Below are 27,433 nucleotides of genomic sequence, written 5' to 3'. Positions count from 1 at the left end.
TTGGGTGCGTGTTCATCTGTCAGAAGAGTGCTTTCTGGGAGAAATACCCATTTGATGGGGTTACACAACAGCTAACATCTCCTATAAACATATTTTATTCAGGCTTTTCCTCAGTATGTGTTGGAACTCATGCATGATATCAGTGGATCAATGTTTGCAGATAATAGCTGCTTTGGGACCCGTGGGGTTAATAACAAACTCCTGTATATTAGGTTTCAATTGGTCCTAATTCCTGTTACCTGGGATTCAGATGTCAGAGCCTTCCAGGTGATAAAGCTTCATTATTTTATTCACCATACTATCCATGTCCCTTCCTACCTATTTAAGTCACTTTATGTTTTCAGAAGAAAATCTGTAGTGACTTGTCGACACATCCAAGAATCGTCTCTATAGCAGAAGAGATAGAGGAAGTGAACAAGATCACATTTACTCCACATTTCTTTCCTGAATCAGGGTGATGGAAAAGCTTGTATTACACCAATGTTAGAATGAAAATGCCTATCACATCACCCAAAACCATTTCTGTCTTTGCGGCTGTTCTTAAACAGTTCCAGTGCTGCAAGTCTACATGGAAACACATCTGTATCTGTCATCACAGTCTGTTGATGTGCACAGCCCAGTGATTTAAAGGACAATGTCTAAATTCTATTCCCCTGCTTATATCCTTTGTGACTTACAATTTATATTTACTCATGTTTCTTCAACTTTAAAATCAGGGACTGGTATTTCATTGCCTGAATAGAGTCATAAATGGCCTATTGTAACAACACCATGAAGCCTGTTCTATAAGGGAAAAGGATTGCTTTCAGTATTTTTACTGCCAAAGCTTAGTTTTGGTCATTTATTCCACTGGAAAATATGCATTTTTCATTGCAAAATGTTGACAGTGTTGTAAGCTTAAAAAATATGTGCACATTATAAAATATAAAGTTTCTTACATGAGACAGAGCTGTGAGATTTCCATAGCCTTTCCTCTTTAGTCATTAAGGGGTTGACACAGCTGTCTCAGTCTGGAACAAAAGCTACCAATTATGGGGGAAGCCAAGCATTCACAGTAATTTCTGTCAAATTATTTTCTGTGCACCTAGATGGCTCTTCAATTGCAGAATTGTTGTCTTTCTTATAAGCACTGATTTTTTTGTTTGTTCACTGCTTCTTAGCAGACAATGAGTATATGGCAAATTATTGGATCAAACTAAAATTTGAAATGTTGCAGTGCTGCCACAACACAGAAGGAGATGTAAAATTTAAAAACTTTACAACCAACATTCAAACTTCTCCCCTCATATCTGCTCCCTCTTATTTACTCATTTGGAATTCTCTTTCTTATTCCTCAGAATAGCATACCACTTAATTTAGTTTTTCCCTAAAAAAAAATGTCTCTTAGCTTTTTATTCCTGAATTTGTTCTTATCTGGCCTTCCCTTTTCTTCTGCAGTGTTATCCATTGACTCACCTGATCACTTTAATCTTTGTTATGCCTCCACCTCAAGCAGCTTTTCCCCCCGAGTTAAACAGGATTATTCATTGCAAGAAAAAAGGAAATGCTTTCCCCTCTTGTCTGAACCATTTTGAGGCTTTGCATAACTGACCTTTTTTAATGTTCTGGTTTATCAAACTCTCTTCTTCTCAGGGTAATTTTGTTCTGAAATATTCAGGTAGGCTTAGCTAAATTATAAATGTCAACATGTACTCTGGAAGGAATTGCCTATTTTGCTGAACCAACCCATGCTTTCATACAGGAGAGTTTCAGGTTGTATTTGCAATTGCATCTGCTTTTTTGTAGAAAAGGGAGATTTTTTTTTTTTTTTTTTTTACTTACATAACTGAGATGCATACAAATAATTTGTGTGTTTGTTAGAGGTGAGATTTAAAGACATTAAAAAATTTTCTGGACATAGCAGGAAAAAAACCCCACTTTGAATGAATTTTAAATCAGCATACATTTTCTCCTGATGTCATAGTGAAATGATGGTGAGAAACATCACCATCTCTAAAAGCATCAATAATTCGCGGCATTCTTAAGATGCTATGAATACAGTATGTAAAGAGAGCGCGCCTGCCTGCTTTCTCTGCTGTCATCACTGTTACTCTCTTTTCTTCCTGTCTTCAACTCTCCATTGACTAGTCAGGAGGCACTGTCAATCTGAGGTGTAGAGAATGAGTTTTTTCTTCATCTCTCGATCTTTCATGACAGAGGTAAAACACATTTCTGTGCAGGTGTGCACTGCATTCTCCCTGCTGATTTGGTGGTGTTTCCTCTCTCTCCAAACAAATACTAGCCAAAAATCTGAATATATTTCAGCTCACTTTTCATATTCTGAAGTGGTTAAGGTTAACCCTACTGTAAAAAATGTTCACATGAAATAGAAAATTTTAGAAATACTGAGTACGTCCTGGTGCTGCATAGTTATTGAAATTCAATACTGGGCCCTTATAAAGGCCTTGAACAGAAGCAGCTCTTCTGTCTTGGTGGAGTTTTCAGAATCAGCCCTTAAAAAACGTGGTGTGGTGGGAGGAAAGGACTTGCTTTTTGGTTAGAAAAGGCATTAAAAGATGAACTGAAAATGCTGGTAGTTGGATGACTTTTCATGTCCTGCGATTAATTTCACCACAAGCTGTTTTAAACTATTTGAAAATAATTTTTTACATTAATTCCCATCCCATCACCTGGCAAATTTGCAGTTAATGATGACTGGGGCTGCTGACGCTACCTGTTGCTCTTGCTTCTCATCCTAGGAGTAAAATCAACTTTGTCCGTGTAGAGTACAAACCTGTTTGCAGTGTAGCAGCTCATACTGATAAAAGTTTATCATTTATATGCCCAGCTAGGCCTGAATATAGCAAACTGTGACACAGTTATGCCGGCTTAGTGAGGACTCTATAAAGCAAAACCAACACTTTTTTGTGTCAAGGAATTTCCTATAGGTCTATATGACTTGCTCATCAAGGCGCTAGAAATGCTTCTGCCTGTCTCCTCCACAAGTCCTGCCCTCTCCACACACAATACGTCTGCTTCACCCAGATTAGTAAGGGACAGAAACGTGAACGGTTATCAAGGAACCAGGGAGGGGAACAAGTTGTAAGAATTCAGAAATTTTATTATTAGAACCTATTATAACCTATTACAACTTGTTCCTTACCCTTCCAAGTATCTCAGTGCTCTTGCCACTTCAGGGTTTGTCTCACCTACAACTTCATTTGCTTTCTGTTTGACCACATCTTCCCTTTTCAGCATCTATTTGAGATATCCTCTTCTTAGCTGGTCCTTCGATTTGGCAGCTGCCATTAAAGAGACTTCATGTACACATCTGCATGTGAACAGCTGTGATTTGTATTTCTAAGGTAACCCTACATTTACATATGTACAGAACTTGGGAATTCCTAAGCGGCAGTGTAATATCTGTGTCCCTCAGTGTGTGAATAATTTCTGAAAGTCTCTTTGGTATTCAGTGCTCTCAGGTAAGACAGTATTACCTGACTTTGCCTATAGAAGTGCAATGCAGTATCAGTGTGAAGGCAGGAAAAAACCAGAATGCATCACATTAGGTTAAACTGACCCTGCTGAGCTGGAAACTATGTAGAGGAAAGTGAAAAGGAAAGAAAAACTAATCTGTCAAACAAGAATGGTGCTGGTGCTAAACAGGAAGCAGAGCTGTTTTAAAATGAGTGCTTTTGATAGACTCTAAGGTCAGATAATTTGCTCCCCCTGGCTCTCCTCCTCCCCCAGACTCTCTAGCCCCTGCCTTGCTTTTTATCCTGCTGCTTTTCTTTGTTCGCTGTCTCTTTGTTTTTTCACTTGCTTTCTACCTGCCCTGCTTGAAAATTAGGTTTCTACTGTGTTGGACTGTAATTATTACTGGCAAGTATCACAGCGTGCTGCAATCATTGTGCTTGCAGAGAAGGTCTGTTTTGGCTCAGTGATTTCCTAGCACATTTTCCTGGGAAGAATTAGGACACAGCTAGGTTTTTTTTCCTGGAAGTTAATCCTGTTCACATTAAGATACTTCAGTAAAATCTGCAATGATGTAGAGGGAAGACCTTTCCAGTTTTGGAGGGTGGGGGTTGTCTTTTCCTGCTTTTAAGGGGAAAGTAGCAGCTCATGCACTTCACTCAGGCAGGTTTTGTGGAGATAAATGAGACTGTCTTGTGACGCAAAGGTTTGACTGGTAGGTCCCAACCACCTCCTCCTGAGAGGAGCCCAGCAGAGCTGGTGGTCCTTGCCCAGCTGCCCCCAGAACTGGAAGTAGCTGCTATCTACTGTACTTATGGGCATATCAAAAGAAATCCAGACATTAGAGTTACGTTTAGCAAGAATCTGGGTGCCTATTAGCACTGGTTTTGCAGCTTTTTGGTGCAACCTTTATTGGTGACTCAGAGGCATTTTTGCTTTTCTGTTTCAGGTGTGTTTTCATCTGAAGGTTTAACTCTTTCTTCAGTGTGGTACAATACAGTTTTGTATTTGTAAGGGATGTTAACATCATCTTCTATTATATTTGTAAAGAAGAGAAGAAAAACACATTTTTTAAAAAGCTTGCTTTTGGAAGTCACAGTTGTTCACTGAGATGCCTCAGGCAATTACCTGAAAAAGTCATTTCAAGCCAATAAATAGTGTGAACACTGAGGAAAGAAAGGAGGAAACTGAAAAAAGACCAACTCCAAAATACCCGTGGTGGCAGAGGAACAGAAAAAACTGTTCTTTTAAAATAATTGAGTTTATCATCAACAATTGAAACTGTCAGTGACATGGAAGTAATAATGTGGCTCAAATCCCTGCAAGAAAAAAGAGTACTTGATTTTTGGATTTTTTTCTTCTTTGAATGTAAATTATTTTTCAGCTCAGAAGAAATAGCTGAGTAGGGTAAATGGTAGGTTTTCTCTCTAATACAATTTCATTATGATCAGAAAAATAGAAAACCATTTTATAGATACAGTTTGAGTCAGATCAGCATAAAGAAAATTTCTCAGTTTAAGCTAGTCTTCCCTTTTTCACAACAACACAGAAGAATGGCTAGTGGTAGTATGACTAATACTGCAACTCTTACCACTTGTTTTCTTTTGGCAGGGTAAGCAAGTCTTAAACATGTACTACTTTTTAAACCCAACTTCTTGGGGTTTATTTTTTAATAATTAAATGTTCTGGATTGCATATACACACCTTACTAGGTTGTTTTTCCTTTTACTTCTTCACTTGAGTTGTAAAGAGGCTAGGACTCAACAACACACTTAAACGGGACTAGAGTAGGTCTTTTTAAAGGTGAGTGGCTCTTAGGCACTGTCTCTTCCTTTACAGAAGGCAGGCTTTCTTTTTTTTCTTAGTAGTGAGTTATTAAGTGGGTTTCTAAGTCTTTGCTGTTATTTTGCATCTCAGTGGCAGACATTCATCCAGCAAGAGGTAGCTGGGAATAGAGTTTACTGACCCTGATATTTTCCTTTAGCACAGCAGTGTTATATACATTAGTGCAATAGCATCTGTAGCCCATTCTAACAGGGCTCTAGTCAATGTCCTATTTTAACAGCACTGATGTGCTGTTTCTCAGTTCTCTGCAGTGATTTACCCACCAAAGTACCTGTAAATGGGAACTAGCAAGATGCCAGATACATTAATGACTCCTGAAACCAGATGAGTATATTGCAAACGTAAAATTCTTACCTGTTAATTGGGGGAAAAGAAATCACCAAATGAACAGGTCTCCAGCAAGACAGACAGATAGGTTTTTTGAGACCTAAAGATATTGAACATTTCTAAGTGTAACATCTGCATAAATACTTTAGAATGTATCCTTATTTCCTCATGTCTCTGACTACAAAAAATGAATGATGCTGGAAAAACTACAAAGTCTGTAAAAGCAAAGAAGTAAAACCATGTTTTAGGAACAATTGCTGTCTCCTAATAACTGTACTCATAAAATGCAGAAACAAAATTCATGCTTTCTTTCTGGAAAGGTCAAGAGAGTCTTTAGCACAAGGCACTAGGATCTCATCCAATAACAAATTGTATCTTTTTCTACCTCTCTGTATTTCTTCCAAAATTCACTCTGCAGAGCATTAGTGCTGAAATATTTTCCTTTAGCCATTTAAAAGCAAATGTCACTATACCTCTGACATCCAACAGTGAAAGCAACCAACTCATCTGACAAAGACAGAAGGCGAACAAGTTGTACCTGAAGAATGCTGAAGATCAGGATTAAGATTTTATCAACAGAGATAAAGGTTTTATCAACAGTGTGACAAAGTTGTCTCCTCGCCTAATTACAGTGCAGTCCTATTTTAAATCTTCCGCTTTGTGAATGAACAAAAACATTGGTCAAGCTTTAGGGCAACAGTGGAAAGAAGAAACAATCAATCTTCCCAAAATCATGGGAAAACATGACAAGGCAAAGACCTGCCTATGAAGTCCAGATTGATAAAAAGCTTTTTTGGGAAGCAACAGTTCAAAGGATGACTAGCTGTGAGAAGTTTCTCAAAAAAACCTGCATGAGTAAGGTGCTGATAGCAGGTTGTCCAAAATCATATTCAGGAACTGTGACAGGAGACCATTGCAGGAGAAGAGTCAGAGATCACTCAGACAGATCTGATCTAGTAGTTAGTTTATTGAGTTCTAACCAGTCAATTTAGGTATTTACTAAGTACAGATGGATTGGCAGTCAATACTCTATTATTTACTACACTTAAAGTTAGTATGGCATACAAAGGTTATTGCGTAAGCTTACTATACATATCTTAAATGTTACATGCATGCAAAACATGTCAGTTAACAACTCATCAATTGTTGAGGTCAGGTAAGGGACCTCTCAGGCTCAAGGGGTAACCTTGAGAGGCATCCCTACTCAAGGGGACATCACCACCGCGCAGCCAGCTGCTATGGAGGGAGAGCTCAGCGGGGTTTGGTGCTGAGTTCTCACTGATGGCCTCACACAATAGGATTAACTTTGATTTGGCATACTTGCTGAGCATCTACCTGGACCAAAAGTCAGTTAGTTCAAACAGGAGGAGTGCATCCATCACAGAGAGAAAGCAGCTATGGTTACCGTTAACCTAAACCTTAAGAAGAGGCTGAACATATCTGTTTACCATCCTAGAAGATTTTGTGCATTTGGAACAGGCAAAAATTCACAGTATCATCTGAGTATTTGAGCTACTAAACTCACAGTGGTTTGAAATGAAGTATCATGATATTTTGCCTTGGTTCTGTCTAAAATTCTAGTTCGGTCTTGGGCATGACCCCCAAAATTATAATAATTCTGGTATGAGTAGAGCAGTCTTTCCATTTCCATTTTTTTTCCCAATTATTCATCTTCTTTTTCTTTATTTTACTACATGAATTATGCTAGACCTCATACTAATAATAATAATAAAGTAGGTTAATACTTTAGTAATAGCAGTGGGAAATACTTTAGTAGTAGTAGTGGGAAAACAGTCTTTTTATTCTGATGTTAATGTTTAAGTCTATTTTATTTTTAATACACCAGCAATTTGTTCTGCTGAAGTGGGTCTATTTTTTTGAGGTATGCAGGGAAGAGGGATGAAAGAAAAGTTGGAAATTTAGGGTTATATGTGCTCCAATACATCCAAAGTGCTTCTCTTAGCTTTCCTGTGGTGATAAGCTGTTCAGTGCTTGCAATTTATATGATGCCTTTTCACTAAGCTAGGAGTTCACTAGGAACTCCTTTCACTAAGCTAGGAGCATGTGTTTAGTTTGAGATGTACTTTGTTCTTTCACTGAACTCCTGTTGTTCAGCATTTTCAGTCCCCAATGTGCAGACTGCTTCACCTTTGGCCTTAAAGAAAGAGAAGGGCATTTTGCCATGTGTTGATGCCACCAAGCTCAGTGATGCAAACGAGACATTCCCAGCATTAGCTGATCTGCTTGCCAGGCTGTCATGCTTCCCTTCAGTGCTACAGAGATAACTGTTGCTGCAAAAATTGTGTAGGAAATTGCAGAGCATTGTGAGGATGTTATGATCAGATTGTTCTGTGGCAAGACTGTATTCACCCACTTACTGTCAGCACGTGCCAGAGCTGCCCATGAGAAGGGAGATGTTCCTCTTTCCCACTCAGTATGGGAAGAAGGCTTTCTCTTCCTTCTGCCTTCTGACCGCTTGCCTGACAAACCTCTGTGGCACAGTTCATCATCTGTGGCACAGGCAGCCATCATGAGTAGAGGGGCTAATACCATCGGCTCACATTTTTATTGTCTATTGAGATGACACATACATAGAAATATGTATTTCTACCCACATTACCTGTGCTCTACAGGTCAGAGGAGAAGACTGCCTGCACTGCAGGGAAAGCTTCCTTGCCAGTCATTGACGAGATAAGAAAAACATTAGGAAAAACATCAGGAAACATTTGTTTGCCGAGAGGGTGGTCAAACCCTGCAACAGGCTTCCTAAAGAGGTGGTTGATGCCCTAAGCCTGTCAGGGTTTAAGAGACATTTGGACAATGCCCTTAATAACATGCTTTAACTTTTGGTCAGCCCTGAAGTGGTCAGGCAGCTGGACTAGATGGTTGTTGTAGGTCCCTTCCAGATGAAACTATTCTGTTTCCTATTGTATTCTATTCTATTCTACTCTATTCTATTTTCTAAAAGTTGCAGTATGAGGATAGACATCAAGAGGTGTGCCAGAAACATCTGTAGATTCCAGAGGGAGAGAGAAAATAGATCATTAAAGTATCATTTGCAGGTATTTATGCTTTGTCTAAGGAACACTTTGAAGGGTCAAACTAAGTCTAATTTGAAAAAAGGCTGCGTTAACTGGAGAGGACACTTAACATAAATGCTTTCTCACATTAATTGTTTTAGACATCATCTAAATCAATTGACTAATTGCGCTAAACCAGTTTCCTATTACTTCATCCACTTTGCCTTTTCAGTCTCTAAATGAATGTCACTGTCACTGATGCCAAAGTCTCTTATCTCCCCTTAAACACCCGAGAGCTCCAGGGTACAGGTAAGGTAGAATAGGTGCTACAGAAGGACTGCACTGGATTTCTTGGGATACACTCTGCAGGGCTATTTCAGCTGGCAAACTGAAGCTTGTCACCAAAGTGCTGTCTTAGCCTTGACCACTTTATATGTCTCCCGTCCCCATCATGGTACACTCTTCTTTGTGCTCTGATGTTTGCTGACCTCTATCCCAGATGCTGCTGCAGTTCAGTGGTGCTGTGTGAGTAGTAATCTAGAAATGTGGGGACAACATTTGCTGCTGAATATGAGAGTAACATATATTTACAAAATTCTTAATTAAAGGTATCACTTATTTAAAAAAAAAAAATTAGGCAGGCTGTACTGAGGAAAAAGAAAAACCGTAACGATAACAGGTATTCAGATCAAAATGATAACATAGTTTTCATTAGTAAAGAAAAGGCACTAATAAAAAGCTGCAGTCTCAGTTTCTTCACAAGAAGCAGAGGCCCAAGAGCAGCTATTGCCATGATAACAAAAGGAGCAAGGGGATTTACACTTCTGTATGTTTCAGTGCAGTCTTAACCAAGAGTGAAACTGACTTGAAAGTACAGCTCCATTCATCATTCTTATTCTTTATGAATTGTGTATCTCACCTCACTGCCTCAAAGCTTATATCTTATAGCAATAGGTCACTGACCACACAAGATGAAAGATGTTTCTGGACCTGTTAGAAGCCTGGTTCTTAGATTATTTATCTAACTTTCTGCTATATAAAATCATGAGGTTGAATAGGTTGCTAATTTCAGTCAATAATATTTATTCAATGCCATATGCCATAAATTAGGTCCACAACCTATAATACACCTAATTCCTCCTAGTAATGTATTGGGAACACTAAATCTAATGTTACTCTCATACAAGAACATTCCTTCATCTCTAATTTCACCCTGTAATTATCAATGAAGACTTTTCTGCCATATGCTTATTAATACAATTTCTATTTTTAGCAAATCTTATCTCACAAAAAATTCTGTGTATTAGCCCTATCTAATAAGCTTCTCATAAAATGTATAAAGTAAGATCATCCTGTAGCCATCAGGACATTTTGAGATCTAAATGATGCTGCCCTGATTTAATTTCTTTTTTAAAAAAACTACCCTGGTTTCAATAATGGTATTGTCTTTTAACATTTCAGATCACAGTATTTCGCATGGGATCAGAAGGACACCAGGATATTGATTTAGCTATCCTGACAGCATTACTGAAAGGTAATGGAGTTTCACTCCACAGTGAGTCTGTATCAATCCAAATGGATTAACTCTGTGTCTCTTCTGTGCTGAAACCTGCATTTATTGACAGTATCTGCCATATCAAGATGGCAAATTTATACCATGAAATTGAAGTATGCTTTTGCTCTAACTGCTTTATACAAATCCAGTTCTTTCTTTAATCTTTAAATAGCTACTGTTTTTCCTTTCTGAATTTTTATTCTCCACCCACAATCACTAATGCATCACAAGAAACATCAGTGGTGACCCCCCATCAGTTACTTGAGAAGATTAGTACTCACAAGAAGACAGCCAAAGAAATTCTCAGATTTAGATTGCCTTAGTGGCTAGTAGAACATCCAGAAGGACGTTATCTCCCTTTAGATAAAACTGGCACTATTGTCAAAGTAAAACGTTATCTGTAGTCATCCTAGGAAAGTCTCGGAACTGTGTGGGATTCCTTCCAGTCTCCTCTGGTAGAGCTAAGAACTGAGCTATTGGGGTGGTAGAGGTTTTAATCTTAAAACTTCACAGGTCGCTAAATCTTTCTAAGCTATTACATGCTACACTTAACGCTCTTAAAAGATTGTCTTACACTAAATCTATTGTTGCTACAGTTCATTATAAAACCTGGTCTTGCAGACACATCATTTAGCTTGGCTCCCTTCAAGATATGATATTACCAGGTAATTTAATATCTGCTTGCAAATACAGAAACAGGTGAGATTTTAAAAGGCGCTGAAGCACAGGTACTTACCCGATGAAGGATTATTCACCTAACCAAGGGCTGGGTACCCCTCCATTTATATGGTATTTCCCCAGATGGGATTTTCACAAATTGCATGTATCAATCACCATGGTCATTTTGTTGCTGTCTGGACTGGTTTGTGCTATGTAGTACGGGCTATACTGATTTTAAGAACAGAGAATAGGACATACCGAACAATTTTAAAGAACAATCTGAGAAACATTAGGAAATGAACTTCCAAAGGTGACTGGGGAAAATTATGCTTCATGAGGCTCTTCAGTAGTTGTCATCATGCTATTGCCACCCCACACACTAATAAGAGGGTACATAACACCATGTGGCAGACCTGAATTTGAGTAACAACAAAAAATATAATAGATTTACTGGGTATTCAAATCTAATGGGAATTATTCTTGCTTGTTCCAGGGCTGTTTTCTTCTCAGTTTCTTCCTGTGCAGGCTCGCCAAAGCTGTATGAAGAGAAAAGGGAGAAGGCCTGAGTAACTTTCACCTAATCAAGGAATATAGTATTTTACCTTTTACACAATTATTAATCCCATTTCAAAAATGTTGCTTCAAACATTTAAAACAAAAGTCTGAACAGGAGTAAACAAGCACAGTCAAAAGTATGATTGCAAGCTGATAGCTACCAGCCAAGGAAATGAGCTGGAATTGTTTTGCTCCAGTAGCTTTTGCTTCTTCAGGCTTCTGTAGTATTGCTTTCTCCACTTCTTTGGCTCAATTCAATCTAGATACCAGTTGTTTGACCTGCAGGTAACATGACTATTTTGCTGCTATCCCGAGGTAACAAGTTCTAGCCATCTGCATAATTAAATCTCAAGGTATTTTGGACATCTTCACAGAGAAACAATACAAATCAAGGTGAAGAAAAGAAAAATAAATCAATTCAAAGCAAGGAAAAAGAATTGGATCCATCACCAAATTCTTCATTTCTATCCTTAGGAAATATTTGAATTGCAGATTTCATGTTTATCTTAAATATAACTGGATCCTTCATTACCCACAGAGTAAAGTGTGTTCTCTTCACATTTGGTCTTAAGACAGTCGCTGAAACGACTGCTCTTAATTTCTGTCAGTGACATACAGACTGTCTTAAAGTTGTGATTCCACTTTTTCTAGTATAGTTTCAAGGTCTGAATCCCAACATAGATCCCTGGAGTGTTTTACCACTCTGCAGGCTGCCTCTTGGAGGCTGAAGAAAATAAATCATGGGCCTGGGAGGGATTTTTTTCTCTTTGTAAAGCTCTTTTGCAGTATTTACATGAGCAACTGTACTACAGTTGCAGTTTGGGTGTATTAGTAGCCCTCTCTGATCTGGAATATCCATTTTGCAAGTGCCTAATTGGTCCTGTTGTCTCCTTAGTAAAAAAAAATTACCTGCCCTTTTCATAATAGTAGCGCATCATAGTGAACTTCTGTCATCTCAGAAGGTGCCTGGATCCATGTATGTAATTCTGACATCTCCTTTCATGCCTGCCTGACAATCTTGATTTGGTAATCTGCTGATGGCAGCAGCACTTGTGTCTTGCTCAAGAGCCAGAGGAACTAAAACTTGCACCTCATCTTCCCTGATCCTCAGCACTTTCTGATTATGAAGGTACTCAATGAAGATTAGATTTATCAGATGCCTCTTGTTCATCTGAGCTTTCTGATCACAGAGAATGAAAGTCCATATGACTGTTCAATCAATGTGTGCCAAGATGAGATCTCTTGTGTCAAGCAAGTCAGTTGTCCTTGTTCATAACATGTCTTTGTACAAAGGTTCTGGACCACCCTGAAAGAAATACTGCCTTTCTGTAAATATACCTCAGCAGGCTGATGGATAGTTGGGTTTTCCATCAAATCAAGAAATCTAAGGTACAAATGCTGAACCACTTGTCTATTGATTTACTAATAAGCAGATTTGAAGACTAGGTCTGAGTTATCTTGAAATTCATAAGTTTAGATTCAGGAATTAACCTCTTTCATCTCTTCAACACTGTGTGAAAAGGGGGCAGATAAAAGTATGAAACTGGTGAGTGAATATTGATTACTTTTTCTCCATCTCACCAATGAGGATTTTGCAGTTCTTGCTAGCCAGTATTCAAGGCACATACCAGTGAATTACCAATCCCACACTGGTGTGAGTGATTTGTTCAGGGAGTAGAAGGACAAGGACTGGAAAACATGAAGTATCATTTCCTGCTTGCTGTGTAAAATTCGTGATGAGCTAGTCTCTTTTTAAACCTGCATCAGGCACACTGCCAATGCAGGATCTCTCTTGGACAGGATATTCCGCAAGCCCCAAACCCTGCACTGAATATGAGAGATTATTTCCTTGTTTGTTTTTGTGAGTCATTTGTTTAATCTTGTCAGTAGATCTATCTTTCTTGGAAGTGATCTCCAATAAACTAGGGAATGGCATCCAAACTGGTTATCAATTTACATTGCATGGATGTCATAACAGCATATGGCTTGTGAATTCCTTTTTTTTTTTTTTTTTTTTAATTTCAAGAGATGTGCAAATGTAGGAAGCAAGTTTCCAACTGCGTGAATTTATAGCAAGTAAATTTATTGATACAGTTTAGCTGTTTGTGCTCTCTTAACTTGAACAGTTGGAACTCAAACAGTAATGGATTTTGTCCTTTTGCAGCTGCTAATTGAACACAAGGCGTATTACAGGGAAGTTAAAGGCAGCATATGGAGGTGTTCTAAAATGTAATTGTTTTGAAGTGGCATCAAAGATCCTAGTTCACGAAGCTGTTGCAATGTCTGGAACATATTAGTAGCACCAGCCATGTTTCATCTGGTGCTCCAGAAGCCTTCCCAGTGCAATTGTTAGCACTGGGAGAGGGGTGCTGTGTGGTATATGCATATTGTAATATTACTGCCATGCAACCCTCTGAGATAAGCCATGTTAGGCTCATGCAGATCTGATGTCTCTGCATACTTTCCAGCCTGTGAATAAGTCACAATTCATGCTCACTGAACAGCCAGCATGTAGTATCAGATGGTCCTGGAAGACAGTGTGATGGTCTGCCAACAATGAAATCACTGACACAGAAGGATTTCGGAGTTAGGCCAGATATCTGATTACTGCCCTTATAGTTGTTGTTGCTATCAGCTTTGTTATTGTCAATTGATTTGCTAAATGCCAGCAAGATGCTTGTAGCAAATGCAGTGGAAACACAGCCTTTTCACCAAAGAGCTTCTGAAACAGAAGACAGCGTAAGACCTGCTGAGATGCAGAGCAGAAAGTTAGTTTGGATTGCCATTTTCCCTAATCTAATTCTTTTCCTTAAATAATGAATCAAAGAGGACACTGACATGCTTAGAGGCACTGTGGAAATGAATCTCCAACAACCATTTCTGTCTCGATAGATCAGTTTTGTGTCATTTCAGCTTTCCAGATTCTTGAGCACTGAGTATCATAGACTATCCCAGGAGAATCCTTCAGAGCTCTATATTCATCACCGTAAGCATTAGCCAGTATATAAAAGTCTGTAGTCTATCTCTTCAGTAATCTGGGATCCTGCAAGGGCACAACACTCATTGTCTGACGTGTAGTTTGTGTCACCTAGGATTCAGAGTCAAGTTTATGGTCCCAGGCTTTGTCGTCAAGGAGTGTTGTTGCATTTTTCATCCAAGATATTGGATAAACCATGACTTTTTACCAGAAGAATCTATGCAAGATATCCAAGCACTCCTGGGAGCATAAAGCTAACATCTGCAGGAACTGACAGCTCTCCCAGGTCTCCTTCTTGTTCATTCAACTTTGCACTATCCATGTATTGTCGATATCCAGCAATATCTATACTGAAATAAAATACTGCCAAATCAACGCATTGCATCCGAAATGTAACTTTTCTTCTAGGAGCACATGAAGGGAAGGAAGAGTCCCACTGCAGACATTAGTAATATTGTCTTAAAACATTCTTTTGAGGAACATAATCTTATGCTCAGCCAGACACCAGAATAGTAACATTACATAGACATTAGTCATATTGCCTAAAAAACTATTCAAAGCAGTAAGTATAGTACAGTAATTAAAATAATATGACACAGCTAAGCAGAGAATCTTTCCATCAGACAGGATGAAACAGAAATGCAGGGAGAGGAAACGCTAATTTCTCGCCATTGACAGTGTTAAGGGCTTAAGAAATGGTTTCAGTGTGATCCCTGTACTGAGTTGATGACAGCAGTAGGTTATTAACTCTACTTTATTTTTTTTTGTTTCCCAAATATATTTTGGCTTTGATTTGGGTCCATTGCAGTGATGCTCATGAGCAGGATGAGTCCCTCAGAGAGGTCACTTTTTGGATTTTTCTTACTCACTCAAATCTATGCTCTGTGGGACTAAATGCAATCAAGGAGATGATTGAAATGAGACAATATCTTAAGAAAGCCCACCTCACATTTGTTCTAGGGAGTTTTTCTTATATTAGTGGAATTATTTTTATTTCTTAATACTGGATAGAATTCCACCAGAAATAGCCTGAATACTTTCTTTTTCAATTGAGTCAAATTTATCAGTCCATCCTGGAATCAAATTGATTAAATGGCATCCACAGCCCATATGCTGCTCTGTACCAACTTTCATGGCTTTTATTTTCCTTCTCCTCTTATGTAATGTCAGTGTAATCCACATTCACCTGAAGACCACATAGGGAAGACAGGAAAGAGGAGAAGGGTGAAAGGGCTTTCCAGCAACAAACCTCTCTCTGGGAGCAGCCATCCCACTATGTGCATCAGAGCCCCAGTGTGCAGACCTGTACTGCCCAGTCTATGCCTTAGCTGATGGACTGGTTGGACCTGAAGTACAAAAAACCCTTGAGAAACGATACTTTTCCTTCAACTGCCAAATGTCTGCAGCACTCTGTGAGACAATAAAATGTACCGTTGTGGTAACAAGCACTGAGAAAAGTATCGTCTCCAGGATTGCACATGCACACACTGGAAAACTTGTCCACTGCTAGCAGCCTTAAACACCATGGAGGAAGGTGGGAAGGAGGGAAGCTGAACCATGACTTGCTTTCCCCTCTGCTCAGTATACGGAGCAATAAGCATGCTCAAAGAAAACAATTCTGATGAACTGCTGGGCTTGGGGACCTTTCTGGAGATGCAGCCACCACCTGGTGCCCCATGTCAGTTGCTCTTTCACGTGATCAGATGCACCAGACACCCCTGCGTTCATCCAGCAGCCATGTTAAAGAAAAATTCTACCAGACGTGAGTTACCCTAGGTTTGCTTTATTGCAGCGCTGGATGCACGGGGGAAATAGCTCCACCAAACGTGCATGCCAGGTCATCACCAACATACAGGTTATATAGAATCAAAATATACATATTCATTATTTTTCCAAGAAAAGGCAGTCCTATGATAATCATTTCTTGGAATCCATTTCCATATTCTCCTCCCCATCACGCATGCTCAGTGATTTGAGTTGGTGGTCCTCAGGGGTCTCTGGTGGTCGTCAGTGGTCTCGCACCCGTGTTCACTGGATGACCCTCTTCTTGCAGGCATGCGTAGTATCCTTGCTGTGGATACACTTGTCCCTTACAACTTACTTCATAAGATTAATATTCCCGGGCCTATTGTCCGGTTGGGTAGGGACTGTACAAGGAACATAGCAGCATTGTACATTGCCATGGTCAGTTAGCTATTACCTTGATTACAAACCCCTTTCCCACGATTATAGTCTTTGAAACAGTTCTAGGCCTTAAGCAGCTTTCTAGTTAATATAAGTTTTCTTATAGCTAAGCTTCTATATTTTTACAGCCGAGTCCTCCCTAAAGCACGAAAAGGCCCAGGAATGCCACTTGCCACAAACTGGGGAAGGCTCCCTGCTAGGGGTCAGAAGGTGTTCACCTGGAGCCTCTATGATTTGACTTGAGTTTTCACTGAAGTAGGGGCAACATAAGTAGCCCACTTCCTACCCCAAGTCCATCTGATCAACTCTTGATCCAAAACGGTTTCTAACCAGACAGCACCCCTGGCTACCCAGACTGTAGGCTGCAGTCAGTTTAGGAAAATCAGGAGGTGGAGTTTACCCATCACATGTGTAAAATGGTACCAGGCTGCAGGATCACCATCACTGCCCCTGGGTTTTGGAGCTCACCCATATGCCTCCTCCACTGCTCACCAGACAGCTTGCCTGAGCACCTGCCAAAGCTCTCACTTTCCTGGAGGCACACAGAGGAGATGAAATGACATTTTGAGAGGATCTGTTGTTTGCTTCAGAAAGGGAGAGAACATTATTTGCTCTGTGTACTTAATTTACACTATCATACTCACTGCAGGTAATCTTTTGCTGTTTTTATAAATAAAACTGTAGAGACATTTTTGCCCTTCCCAAAGGTAAATATTTTCTGTTCTTGAATGTTGCATGTTGCTTGTGTAAGAAACTCAGAAAGGTTCAGATGTCATTGGCATCCCCCATGAGGTCTCTTGTGAGAGCTTTAGTCTGTGTTGTGTATAGCAATGAGAAGCTGTGTCTAACACAAAGGGGTGTTCCTGTTACTTCTTAGTCACAGAAAGGTCTTTTACTGTTTTCACTGTCTTTTCTTCTTTTCTCGTTTCTTTCTATTGTTCTGCTCCTGCATCACCTACCTGTTTGTCAGAGCTCATTTCTGTAATAAAATGAAAGTGATCTACAGTCCACCATCTCCCAAATAATTGCTGTAGATATTGCAGAGTATTTGGCAAAATTTCATGGCAGTGAACTGACTGCAAAGTTGAGACTTATGAAATTATACTGTAGGCTAAGCTTTCCAAAGGTCTGCTGAACTGATCCTTCACAGAGAATTTCAGCAGCCAGCGTTTTACGCTTTATTTTTCTGTGCCTCCAATTTCAGAGTGCATTTTCAACTGGAACAGTGAGTGATTTTGAATAGTACTGAAATGGGGACAGAGATGCTTTGAAGTAATGAAAAGCTCCTGTTTGTCCTCGTTCCATGATATCAGTATAAGAATTAACAAAGACAAGAAAACAGTGAAAGTATGAGGCCTTTAAAAAATTCGCTTTTATACAATCACCTAATCACTGCAAGCAGCTATGTAGTTAAAAGTTGAAGTGCCCTTTATTTATTTGGTTGATCAGTTCATTCAGCTAGTTCTCCCTGTGACACTGAAGCACAAATACTGGTTTATTATTGCAAATCAGCTAATAACCATGAAATCTTTAGTGAAACATTATAAAAGCACAGCAGGTCAAGAATGTCCTACAGTGTCCATTAAAACTACAGGGAAAAACATACCCTCCCTTCCAAAAACAAGCAGCTCCAAACCCATCTTATCATCTGCATAGTTTCTTATTTAATTTTTGTATTTTTTAACTTGACACCAGCTTTATAGCATGCTTTTTTACATGAATATTGCATGTGTGAAGGGAAATTTGTCCAACCAAGACTCCTCAGTACAAATATATATAGGAGAAATTCCTGTGCTTCTACAGGATCCCCACCTTATCAGGTGGGAATGCATACAAGGTGCACATTAAATGCATGACTATGGAAATTGGTGGGGTGTCTGTGTGTTGAACCTGGTTGTAATTGCTAGATGCATGTGTGTGTATATGTGTGCACTCGTGCGTGTGTGTGTGTGTGTGTGTGATCCTGCAGCTGGATCAGTATCTCTACTGGCTTCTGCTCTCGCTCGCTGTCTGAGAGGAGGGAAACCAGTTCACTCCACTGCAAGTTGCACCTGCTGATATCATGTGTACCTACTGTATTTTTCAAGGGGGATGTGAGGAAATAATTAATGTTTATGAGATAATCTGAGAACCATAGATTCAGATTTGAGAACCAGTATTTCATTACAGGCGTAATGGGAAGTATGGGTTTGTTTTAATATGAGATCAATTGCAGAAATGACATGGACACCTGTGAGACTTTTGACAAAGAGGAATTACCATGGTGCTCTGTTGACTGAGTTTAAAGTATGTCTTGTTTCTTTTTTTCTCCTCCTCTCCTCCCTGCACCCCTGTCTGTATACACAGGAGCTAACGCATCTGCTCCGGACCAGCTGAGCCTAGCATTAGCCTGGAACAGAGTAGACATCGCCCGCAGTCAGATCTTTATTTATGGGCAACAGTGGCCGGTACAGTATATATACAGCATCTTCTACTGAAAACATATTAAACCCTACACGACGTTAAATCCATTCTGTTGGCGGTGGTGATTTTAACGCAGCTTAAAATATACTGAGTCGTGCTCCCAGCCAAGCACAAAGTTCCCATTCACAGCTGCTGAAGGCAAGCAGGGTTACAAAGATGTTAATACGTTCGCTTGTTCAAGGAAATGGTGACATCTAGCGATGCCTTCACGCTGAGACACCACACCTTTAAAGGAACGAGGGGAAGCAACACATTTATACTATCAAGCAATGATCCTGCAAGCTGAGAAAAACAAGTATGTGTTTACAGCCATGTTACAATGGTGGGTTATAAATTAAAGGAAAGGCAAAAATATCTTTTTGCCCTTCGAGCAATATGCTTCTATATGCAAATAGTGAATTTGATGATAATCAGACATCAAAAAATATGCTGCACAGATGCTGGAGGTCATCAAGGGGATCACAAGAGCTGATCAGCAATGTTACCACAGAAATGCTGTGGCTCCAGACCTGAGCTGGTGTTAATTTCGTGCCCAGTGCTGCTCTACATCCGTCTGCCCGCTTCACGTCTGCCTCTTCCTATGCTCCAGCTGCCAGCTGTGGGGACAGGCTCCCAGACCAACACCGTTCCCTGGGGAGGGGCACCATGGGCTGAGCTGCTCTGCAGGAGTTGGAGGGCTGTAAATAGAGGGGTTATTGAATGCTATGTGGGGCAGAGGAGAAGTAGTCAACTCCTAACTTGTGCTGCAGTTTTTACAGTGGTAAAAGTCATCCAGAAAAAAACAGAAGGACTCCGTCTCTACCTGTAGCTCCTTAAAGCCCACCATATCTTTCTTCAGAAGGGGTAACTGGATCCCAACATTCATTACTGTGACACTTGTTTTGTCACAGTCATGAAAATTTCATATGCTATATTACATGAGTATTTACAACTCCCCATGGAAAAAATATAACAAAAAGAAAAGCTTCTGTTTAAATATCATTGCTTTAAACGTAGCTTCTGGAGCTTGCTGCCCCTTAAAGCTAGTTTGAAAAATCCTCACCTTTTCAGTTATGGAGTGAACAGGATTACTTATCAATGTTGGGCCTAAGTATGCACCTAAACACAGGAGAGATTTTAATGGTGGTAAATTGTACTTGTCGTTATCATTCCATCTCCACATCATAGCAAAAATTTGCATAAATGCTGCAAGCTGCAATCATTTTGCAAGCTGAAAGCTTGAAGCATGAGATAATTTCTCATCATTCTAACTCCCCCAAACCTGCAAGGGATAGAAAAGGAAAGGTTTTGCATAAGATGACCTCTTGTATTTTGCCCTTCAAATAAATGCTAATTGTGAAGCTATTTCTGCTTCCTGGGTGTCAAAGTTCCCCTGAGTTTCCACACCACAAACAGAGGAAAAAGCTAGTAAAGACAGAATTAAAGTGAGTGTGTGTGCACATAACAAATATACCAAATACAAATAAAACGTCTGTCAGGAAAGCAAGAAATAAAGATAATAATGAGATGGTGAATAATGTGGAGGTGTGGTCACCAATTTCCTAGGTTCCAGTTCCTTGGTCCTAATTCGGGTTTCTCAGAGTATGTTAATCTTAACACTTTGACACTCATTTTTTACATGCTGCCCTGAATCAGAGGAACCAATGTAGACTAAAACTGTGATTATGCCATTTTAAGCTCAACAGAGCAACCCTCGGAATTTTGCCAGGATTCCCTGCTTGTGCCAGGGTGACCAGACCAGCCGGATACAGCCTGTGATGCCCAAGAACAGCCTGAATTAATCGCTTGCTTTGCAGGTGGGCTCCCTTGAGCAAGCAATGCTGGATGCACTGGTGTTGGACAGAGTGGATTTTGTGAAATTACTTATAGAAAATGGAGTAAGCATGCATCGTTTTCTCACCATCTCCCGGCTAGAGGAATTGTACAATACGGTAGGGCCAAACTAAGGCAAATTTTCTATCTCTATATTCATTGTTCTTGCTCCCACTTGTATTACAACAACATGATGATGGACAAGGCAGCCAACACCTGCTGCAAAAATTTTCCACGTTAGAAGTCCACAGTGGCTTTTAGCTTTGTCTCTCATATAATGGAACAAGCTGTGTCTTGCCCACCTAATCTGCTGCACAGGTTTAATAAAACATGGCTTAAGCCCCACACAGTGCCATCTGATTTCTGGTCATTGTAATTCCAATACGATAGGCCTGAGATTTAAGAAGATGGCACTGGCTGGAAGACAGTAACTGGCAAGCTAGGACCTGTGGGACGGTGATATATGACTCCTGATGGTGTAAGCCTTTATGGTTTCAGAAAAATCTTGCAACTGTTAATGAAACTCAGCTGCTAGAAAACAAATAGAAGCAAACTTCTTGGGGTAATATTCTGAATTTAAAGGTGGAATCTGATTATTACAGGTCTATTACAGTGAAGGACTTCCCCATGTCCTCACCAAATGTTCCAAAAATTATGGTTTAGACTTTTTAAAGCCTGTTTGCAAGTTTTATATCTTTGTCCTTAAAATGAACATAAAACTGCACCAGTTCAAATTGCTTCTGAGTTCTCAACTGCAAAACACATTCCAGCATTCACATCATTATTGCCTACCAAGATAAACCAGCAAGTTCAAATTGTTTAAGTGGCATAGAAAAAATCTTAAAGCATTGTCTAGTTCTTAGCATTGTTAGTTCTGTCTCTTGGAGAGAGGTTGTGATATAGTGCATTGCCCTTTTCAAAAAGTTTTTTTCTGCCAGTACTTTTCAAAGCCCTGCCATTATTATCTGCCACAGTTATCCATAGATGTTTCACATTGATGGTGACCAGAAATCAGTCTTTCAAAAGTATCAAATATGAAAAGAATGCATAAAATTTGTCCAAAATAGATAAATAGATAAATCTTGAGACAGATTCTCAACTGATATTTGATCTGCTTAAACTTTGCCTATCAACTAGCATCTATGTATTAAGAACAGAAAGCCTATGAGCTTTCTTGCTACAGAAATAAGCATTGTAGTTCTTGTACCAAAGCCAGTTTTTACAGGGAGTATGTCTGAGGAAAGTCTTCAGTTCTACAGCTAAAAGAAGGCCTTTTTGAACAAATTTTTTGTGAGCTATAGAAATCAACATAAATTATTCATGCAAGAGTTCCAAAAGACCCCGGCTATGAAATGCCTGAACTGCCAATTATGATATATGACCTAATGCATTCATAATAGCCTTAGCACCAAAGAAGTTACACGGCTGGTTTAAAAGCCACCAGATTTCAACATGAGTCCTGAGAGTGACCTGGGAAACTACAAACCAATGAATCTGACTTCTGCCATGGCAAATTTGTTAAAATACAAGAATAGAATTAATAGACAAGGGGATTAATTTTATGTAAAGAGTTTACCTGGCTTCTGTAGGAAAATGTTAAGCTGTAGAAATCTATTACTATTTCTGAAGTCAACGTGCAGGAGAATAAGGATGTTGCACTTGGTCCATCTATTTTTGCAAAACCTGTTTGACAATATTTGAAAACCTCAAAAACAAAAGAAATGTAGCTGTCATGGCATAGTAGATAAGGAGCACTTGTGGTTTAAAAACTACTTGAAGGATAGAAAACAGAGAGTAGGAATACATGGTCTGTTCTTACCACAGAAGGACATTATGACCAGGGTCATCCAAGACCGTCCTGGGACCAGTGCTCTTCAGCCTGTTTAGAGGTGATCTGAAAATTAGTAACTACTGAAGGGACAGTGTTTACACATGATTTAGCATCTTTCAGGGTAGGCAAATCTGAAGCAGCATATGAAGAATCACAGCAAAATCTCTTTATGCTTGGTGGTGGGTTACATAAAATTAAGTGTTGGCAAGTGCAGAGCAGTGTATATATGGAAACATTGACTGCACATATGCAGTGGTCTCATCTATCATCAGTTACAGCCAAGGAGACCTCCCATAAAAGTTTCTTAAAATATCAGCAACAGTCAAAAACACAACTGAAAAGAAAGTACTTCTCCACATAACATACAATTGAAATTGTGGGAGTCTGCTGCAGAATGTTTTGCGTGTCAGATGGAGTCTAAAGAAGATTGGAGAAATTCACAAACTGTGCATGCTGTTAGTGGCTTTCAGATGAGACAGCCTAGATGCAATGTCAGGCTCAGGGGCTCTCTGAGCCATCAACACTGGAAGTTGAGTGCAGGAAGGCTGACACTTAAGCAACTGTTTTTTTATTCCACTCCCTCCCAGAGGCTGTGCATGTTGTGCTGGGCTCCTGCTTTGCCTAAGCCAGGAGCCTAATCTGGTATATAGGACCCTAGTTTTCATCCAGTCCAGCTGTTCTTGTGGTTGTCTTACTGAAGAGTTTTGTAAAAAAGAGAAGTCAGGTGAAATAATGCTCTTGTAATTGATTTCAATTTTTTAAATTGATAACACTGTACAATTGAAGTGCTCTCAGTTGCCTGATTTTTTAGCTACTAAGGTGAGAAAGCCATTTCAGCATTTACCATTTACATCTTACAGGTCTTTGGACAATGCAAAACTATTTTATTCTTCTTTATTTGTCCTTTGCAGAGACATGGACCATCCAACACTCTGTACCATCTAGTCAGGGACGTCAAGAAGGTAAGAGTCCAATACACGGTAGGTTGGAGATAATGCTGTGATTGCTTTTTGTAGCTAGATACAATCTCTGTTTTGCATGAGCTTTCAGTCAGAGCCTTCTCCTCCCCCTATCATTACAGAATGTCCTGTTTGTATGTACTGAATATGAACTTTTTGCATACAAAGCACAATTAGCAAGTTATTTGGCTTGCTTTCTATGTGGTTTTGGACGCTTGGGTAATAGTGCTTCAGCTAGCAGAATTGTAGGCTCTTACATATCGTGTGGATTTATGCTGTTATCTGTATTTTTCCATACCTGCAACTATTGTCAAAGCTAACTTCCATGCTGTTAGTTTACTTCCAAGCCTGTAAAATAGCCCTTATCCTTGTGCTGGATCCTAGTTTGTTGAAACTGTTCCTCGTTCTGTGTTGTGTGGTATATTGTAACCATCTTCCTCAGCAGAAATATACAAAAAGAAGTAGTGCAACTTTCCCTTGCCCTCTCATCGAGTTAATTTCAAGTGTCTTGAATTATAAAGAGCCATTAGGAGGGCAGGACAGAAACAAAGAAATAGTGTTTCTATAGGAAAGGAAGAGATACCAAATTCCTTTAGCAGTGTGCTCAGGATTAAAATTGTTACAGCAGCAGCAATGAATGAAAATCCCTTATTCTCTAAATGTATGGATCAAGTAAGGAGATTGAGTCTATAACTGACCTCATCAGCTTGAATATTCTCCCAAACCATGGGCAGATTACAACCTTGCACATTATGTAAGTCAGACCTCAAGGGTAGCGTACTTGAGAAAGGAAATTTCTGTACATGGGACTAGATAGAAGATTGAAACAGGAATGGAGATTTTTTTTTGTAAGAGCACAGGTTTTGGTGGTTTCTTCTGTTACTGACAGCTGAGCAGAGCCAAAGGCATCTAGGGGAGGGGAGTGGCAGTGCTTCATATATCATCTTTCTGTTAAATAGTGTTACAGAATAATCAATAGTTGTGTTTAGGGAGGTTCTGGTGGTTTTCTGTGGTTAGTGTGTTATATGGGATCATCATTGTTAAATTATATATAGTATATTAAGTGACCATTGGAAAGTGTGAAATGACTACAAAAGAAACTGAAACTTCTTATACACAAATCCCCTTGGATGGAGCAGAGTAAAGATAGAAAGCATTTAGACTGGCTACTTCTCTTAAAGCCCAAGTTATCAGAATTTTTTTTGTTACTAAATATGCAGTTATTTATGTGCCTATGGGCGTTTGAAACAAGCATCTTCTGTCTTCTTACTTTAAAATACATTCCATTTCAAACTCCTCCTCTCCCCTAGCACCACTTTTCCAAGTCATCCTTTGAAGGCATAGCAATTTGTATATTGAGTGACTAAATAATATCAATATCTTTTTCTGAGTCACTAACAAAAGATGTATTTTTAAAGGAGCTCTTGACAAAAAGGCATCAAAATAGGCAAAGACGATCAGTACCCATAGGTATGTATTGATAGACTTTGGCATTAAATAAACTTACACCATATTTACGATATTTAATGACATTATTTGTTCCACAGTGATTGCTAAATTTTAGTGGGTGGTCATTTTTCCATAAATTCATCTTTCTTTCCTCTGGCCATATCTAAAGTCTCCAGCAATTCCCACTACATGAAGTCAATGTGTACTCTCATTAGTATGTTAAGGGCTTTTAAAACAAACAGCCTGGTGCAGCCCCCTAGCACCTTCATCAGAAAACTGCACCTCTGGGGTTGTATTTCTCATTTTGTCAGTGATGAGAAACAACCGTGGTTCACTCGGAGAAGAGTGACAGCTCTCCATAGCCCTGCCATCTGAGCAGATCCCTTACTAGTCAACCAAGCTGTAAATCAGTCAGCAGATCTGACAACAGTTTAAATGAAAACACCGTCATGGAAATAACTTCTTAATAGACATCATCACTATTTGACAGTTAAGTGGCCCACCACGCATGAAAACCACACCACATTGCTGATGCTAGTTTTTTGGGTATATATATTTTAATGCCAGATACCTAACCTGCAGTATCACAAAATACAAATATTAAAAAATTATTATGTCGGCTTGAGACAACACTTAAAGTATATGCACACCCTGTATTTTTTATGCATACATCCCAGTTTTAAAACCTGCACTATTTAAAAGGGTATATACTATTAAAAGTTATTTAGATCTGCATCATTGTGAATTCTCAGATAAAAAATGCTTACAAATCATAGAAGCATTATTTAATTTACTATTATTATATTACATAGCTGTATAAATCACTGGGGGAGGGGTGGTTTGTTTGCAAGACCACCCTGCCTGCTTAATAAAGCAAAGAATTTGTACAACAGAAGTCACATTAGCACATCCTGTTTGTGGCAGCTTGCAGACACACATGCACAGGCATGCATACACACACACACACACACACACACACAAGCATGTAGGACAAAAATTTATTATCTCTTTGGATTTCCAGATATCACTGTGAGGACTGTTAGCCTGGGCAGCACGTTGTAAAGGTCTGGAGGCACAGTCTTAAAGAATCTACAGCAATCAGAGTGCACTTAAATTCTACATATATTAACAAGACAAGGTACTTCTTAATGACTCACTTTAGAGACAGCTGTGCTCATCTCTCTTTTCAGTCCTCTCAATTCCATAACTACATGCCGGGACAAATCTGCCTGCATCGTTTGCATGGTGGTCTTTTTCACATCTCCTGTCTAGGGCACAGAATTTTACAGGGTTGATTTCCTTCCCGAGACTGTACAAACTGATGCATCTAGGCTAAGCAGGAAGAAACAGTGGCCGTGCTTGGCATCCTGTCTGTAAGTGGAGGTTGCCCTCTACGGGTTGTTTTTAAAAAAATCTTTCCCTGGCTCGAAATTAACAGATTTTTTTTTTTTTCTTTAAACCAACCATTGTATATAATCGAGATATCTTAATCCCACTCTGGGGTGATGTTTTCAAAGTTCTTTATTTTGGACTGCCACTGTATGTCTACATTTCTAGAGAACTAAGAAGCAATATACAGAATTTTTAAAGTAGTATTTTTTCTTTAGTATGCAAAATCAGAGGCTTGGTATTTGCTGAATATAAAAATGCACTTGAAGTGAAAAAATACTATAATTGATTAGCTACAGTTCAAAGTTGACGTTTCTTCAGGAAAAGAATAATGCATTAGCATTGAAGAACTTGTTCCAAGCTTAAAATATTACTTGATTATTAACTAGGGTACCTATCATAGCTACAAATCAAATCTTCTGCTCTGTCATTCCTGACCACCTTGGCTGTACTAGAATTAGCCCATCCAAATTTTTGCTGTTCTTATATAATCATAGAATCATTTTGGTTGGAAAAGACCTTTAAGATCATCAAGTCCAACCATTAACCCAGTACTGCCAAGTCCACCACTAAACCATGTCCCTAAGCACCACATCTACATGTCTTTTAAATACCTCCAGGGATGGTGACTCCACCACTTCCCTGGGCAGCCTGTTCCAATGATTGACAAACCTCTTGGTGAAGAAATTTTTCCTAATATCCAACCTAAACCTCCCCTGGCACAACTTGAGGCCATTTACTCTTGTCCCATCACTTGTTACTTGGGAGAAGAGACCAACACCCACCTCACTACAACCTCCTTTCAGGTAGTTGTAGAGAGCGAGAAGGTCTCCCCTCAGCCTCCTCTTCTCCAAGTTAAACAACCCCAGTGCCCTCAGCCACTCCTCATAAGACTTGTGCTCCAGACCCTTCACCAGCTTCGTTGCTCTTCTCTGGGCGCGCTCCAGCACCTCA

At 39.4% G+C, this 27,433-nt stretch overlaps 1 protein-coding gene across 4 annotated transcripts in view; it reads left to right on the top strand.

The window, feature by feature from the left end:
• Positions 1–27,433, top strand: part of TRPM3 (transient receptor potential cation channel subfamily M member 3) — a 424,445-nt gene that overhangs the window by 337,871 nt on the left and 59,141 nt on the right. For all 4 annotated transcript variants that reach the window (XM_075739535.1, XM_075739534.1, XM_075739538.1 and 1 more), the window contains exons 9-12: positions 10,107–10,179; positions 18,923–19,023; positions 20,836–20,970; positions 23,594–23,644. In XM_075739535.1, coding sequence (XP_075595650.1) covers positions 10,107–10,179; positions 18,923–19,023; positions 20,836–20,970; positions 23,594–23,644 — 360 coding nt within the window. The remainder of the gene's footprint in view (positions 1–10,106; positions 10,180–18,922; positions 19,024–20,835; positions 20,971–23,593; positions 23,645–27,433) is intronic.

Source organism: Balearica regulorum, chromosome Z (genome assembly GCF_011004875.1).
Source record: "Balearica regulorum gibbericeps isolate bBalReg1 chromosome Z, bBalReg1.pri, whole genome shotgun sequence".
Classification (NCBI taxonomy): domain Eukaryota; kingdom Metazoa; phylum Chordata; class Aves; order Gruiformes; family Gruidae; genus Balearica; species Balearica regulorum.
The sequence above is the reverse complement of the archived record's forward strand: the minus strand, read 5'-3'. Positions and strand labels throughout refer to the sequence as shown.